At 45.6% G+C, this 2,631-nt stretch overlaps 1 protein-coding gene across 2 annotated transcripts in view; it reads right to left on the reverse strand.

The window, feature by feature from the left end:
- The window catches only part of Mphosph9 (M-phase phosphoprotein 9), a 75,214-nt gene that overhangs the window by 38,813 nt on the left and 33,770 nt on the right, over positions 1–2,631 (reverse strand). For both annotated transcript variants that reach the window (XM_021163264.1, XM_021163261.1), the window contains exons 11-12: positions 2,168–2,255; positions 485–700 (exon numbers count right to left, since the gene is read on the reverse strand). In XM_021163264.1, coding sequence (XP_021018923.1) covers positions 485–700; positions 2,168–2,255 — 304 coding nt within the window. The remainder of the gene's footprint in view (positions 1–484; positions 701–2,167; positions 2,256–2,631) is intronic.

Consider the following 2,631-nt stretch of genomic DNA (forward strand, 5'->3'; position numbering starts at 1 on the left):
TTATTTATTTATTTATTATATGTAAGTACACTGTCGCTGTCTTCAGACAATCCAGAAGAGGGCGTCAGATCTTGTTACAGATGGTTGTGAGCCACCATGTGGTTGCTGGGATTTGAACTCTGGACCTTCGGAAGAGCAGTCGGGTGCTCTTACCCACTGAACCATCTCACCAGCCCGAGAGTACACTAGCTTACGCACTACCTTCGGCCAGCTATGGCTTGAATGGGCAACGGGCCCTACAGGCTTCATTTGAGCACTTGGTCCCCAAGCTATTGGCACTGCTCAGGAAGGTTGTGGAGACTTCCCAGAGGAAGTGGGCCACAAGGGCTGGGCCTTGAGGCTAAATGTGACTGTCATGTGACCACGCAGACCCCTGCTCCTGCCACCACCCTCTCCCTGCCTGTAGCCATGGCTTCCCCTTCATGACAAGGATCCTTCTCCCTTAAGCTGCTTCTGCCTGAGAAGTCCTGGGTTGGCGACTTACATCCTGAAACATCTTGTTTTCTTGTCTCAGCCTCGCTTCCTTATCATCTGAGAGCTTGTAAGCATTCTCGAAGGCTTCCTCCAGATCCTGCAGGCGACACTTTAGCCGAGTGATGGTGTTATCTTTCTCCTTATTGCTTGTCCTCATTTCTTCAATTCGTTCCTGCAAAACTTTGGAGGCACTGCTGGCTGCATTGAAGCGTTCTCTCAAGTCACTCTACATAGTAAAGACAGAAAAAAAACACTCTAAGTGAAGATACCTTGGTATTAGCTAAAAAATGATGTGCATTAGAACCAAACATACAGATGGGAATGACACATTTCGTTGTGTCCCGGGACAGAGACTAGAAAGGACTACTCTGATGAAACGACGCCACGAGGTTAACCAAAGGTGGACACAGAAAACAACTACACAGGGATACAATGATTCTAGGACCCGCATAGACGAGACTGTTTGTAGATGACTCCAATGAAGAAATAAATAACCACAAACATCAGAGGAATTATGAAACTGTCCTAGAATACACTGCTCAAAACTAACATGCTGGGGATGGGGAAGAGGACATCGGATCCCATTACAGATGGTTGTGAGCCACTGTGTGGTTGCTGGGATTTGAACTCAGGACCTCTGAAGAGCAGTCAGTGCTCTTAACCATTGAGCCATCTCTCCAGCCCAGGACGGGGGCTTTTTAACCATACTCTATGAAAATACAAAATTAAAAATGCACTTCACATGTTAGCATTCATTCAATGACTATATCTGGAATACATATAGGTGCTAGACTACAGGATGATGTCAAATGTAAGATTAAGGCTGGGTCCAATACCTCGTGCCCCCATCCACTTGGTTAGAAAGACTGAACTGCAAAGACTGCTTAAGCCCACGAGTCCAAGACCACTCTAAGCTATAGCACAGCAAGACCCATCTCTAAACAAAACAACAGAAAGTAAGATACTAAGATACTAAGATTCGGGGCTGGTGAGATGGCTCAGTGGGTAAGAGCACCCAACTGCTCTTCTGAAGGTCCAGAGTTCAAATCCTAGCAACCACATGGTGGCTCACAACCATCCGTAACGAGATCTGGCGCCCTCTTCTGGAGTGTCTGAAGACAGCTACAGTGTACTTACATATAATAAATAAAATCTTTAAAAAAAAGATACTAAGATTCAAGAGAGATACTAATTCCTAACTTGGTGCTGGAGTTTACCACCTTGATGGAGTCAACTAAAACAAAGCAACAAAGGCTGGGGTGACTCAGTTTCTAGAGACTGGCCTAGCTTAGCAAGGACCTGAATTCTACCCAGAAGGGGACCAGGCATTAAAGCAGAGACAATGTATAGAACAAAACAGGCACTTTTCACCAAAATTTTGCTTATAAGGTACTATATAAAGAATAAAACAGCCAGGCGTGGTGCCACAAACCTTTAGTCCCAGCACTTGGGAGGCAGAGGCAGGTGGATCTCTGAGTTCAAGACCAGCCTGGTCTACAGATCGAGTTCCAGGACAGCCAGGGCTACACAGACAAGCCCTGTCTTAAAAAACAAAACAAACAAACAAACAAACAAACAACAAACCCAGCATCTGCGCTCCTGGTTACACACCCAGTCAGTAAGACTGAAGCTGCCGTGATCCACACATTTTAAACATCATACACTAGACCCGGCCCCTCAAACAAGCACGTACCACTTCTATTTCTAGCAAGTTGTTCTTCTTCTCAAGTGTGCACACTCGACTAGTAGCTTCATTCAATGCACTATCCAGCTGGCCACACCTAGGAAACAGAAATTTAGGATCAGTTAGAAAACAAAGAGCATTAAAAAAAGCCAAAAAGCTTGTCCATATGTAGAATAAAGCAATGTTTATGGCTCCTCAATGTTAGCCAACACCCAAGACACCACTTTCGTACAAGCACATCCTGGATAGTCTAGTATCGAAAGGCAAACGGGTAAAGCAAGGATCAGAAAGATCCCTTGGAAATAACAAGAGGAAGGTTTTAGAACACAGCACAAGACCTTGAGGTCAATTATCAGCACCAAGCTGGGCAGTGGTGGCGCATGCCTTTAATCACAGCACTTGGGAGGCACAGGCAGGTGAATTTCTGAGTTCGAGGCCAGCCTGGTCTACAGAGTGAGTTCCAGGACAGCCAG

Source organism: Mus caroli, chromosome 5 (assembly GCF_900094665.2).
Source record: "Mus caroli chromosome 5, CAROLI_EIJ_v1.1, whole genome shotgun sequence".
NCBI lineage: Eukaryota > Metazoa > Chordata > Mammalia > Rodentia > Muridae > Mus > Mus caroli.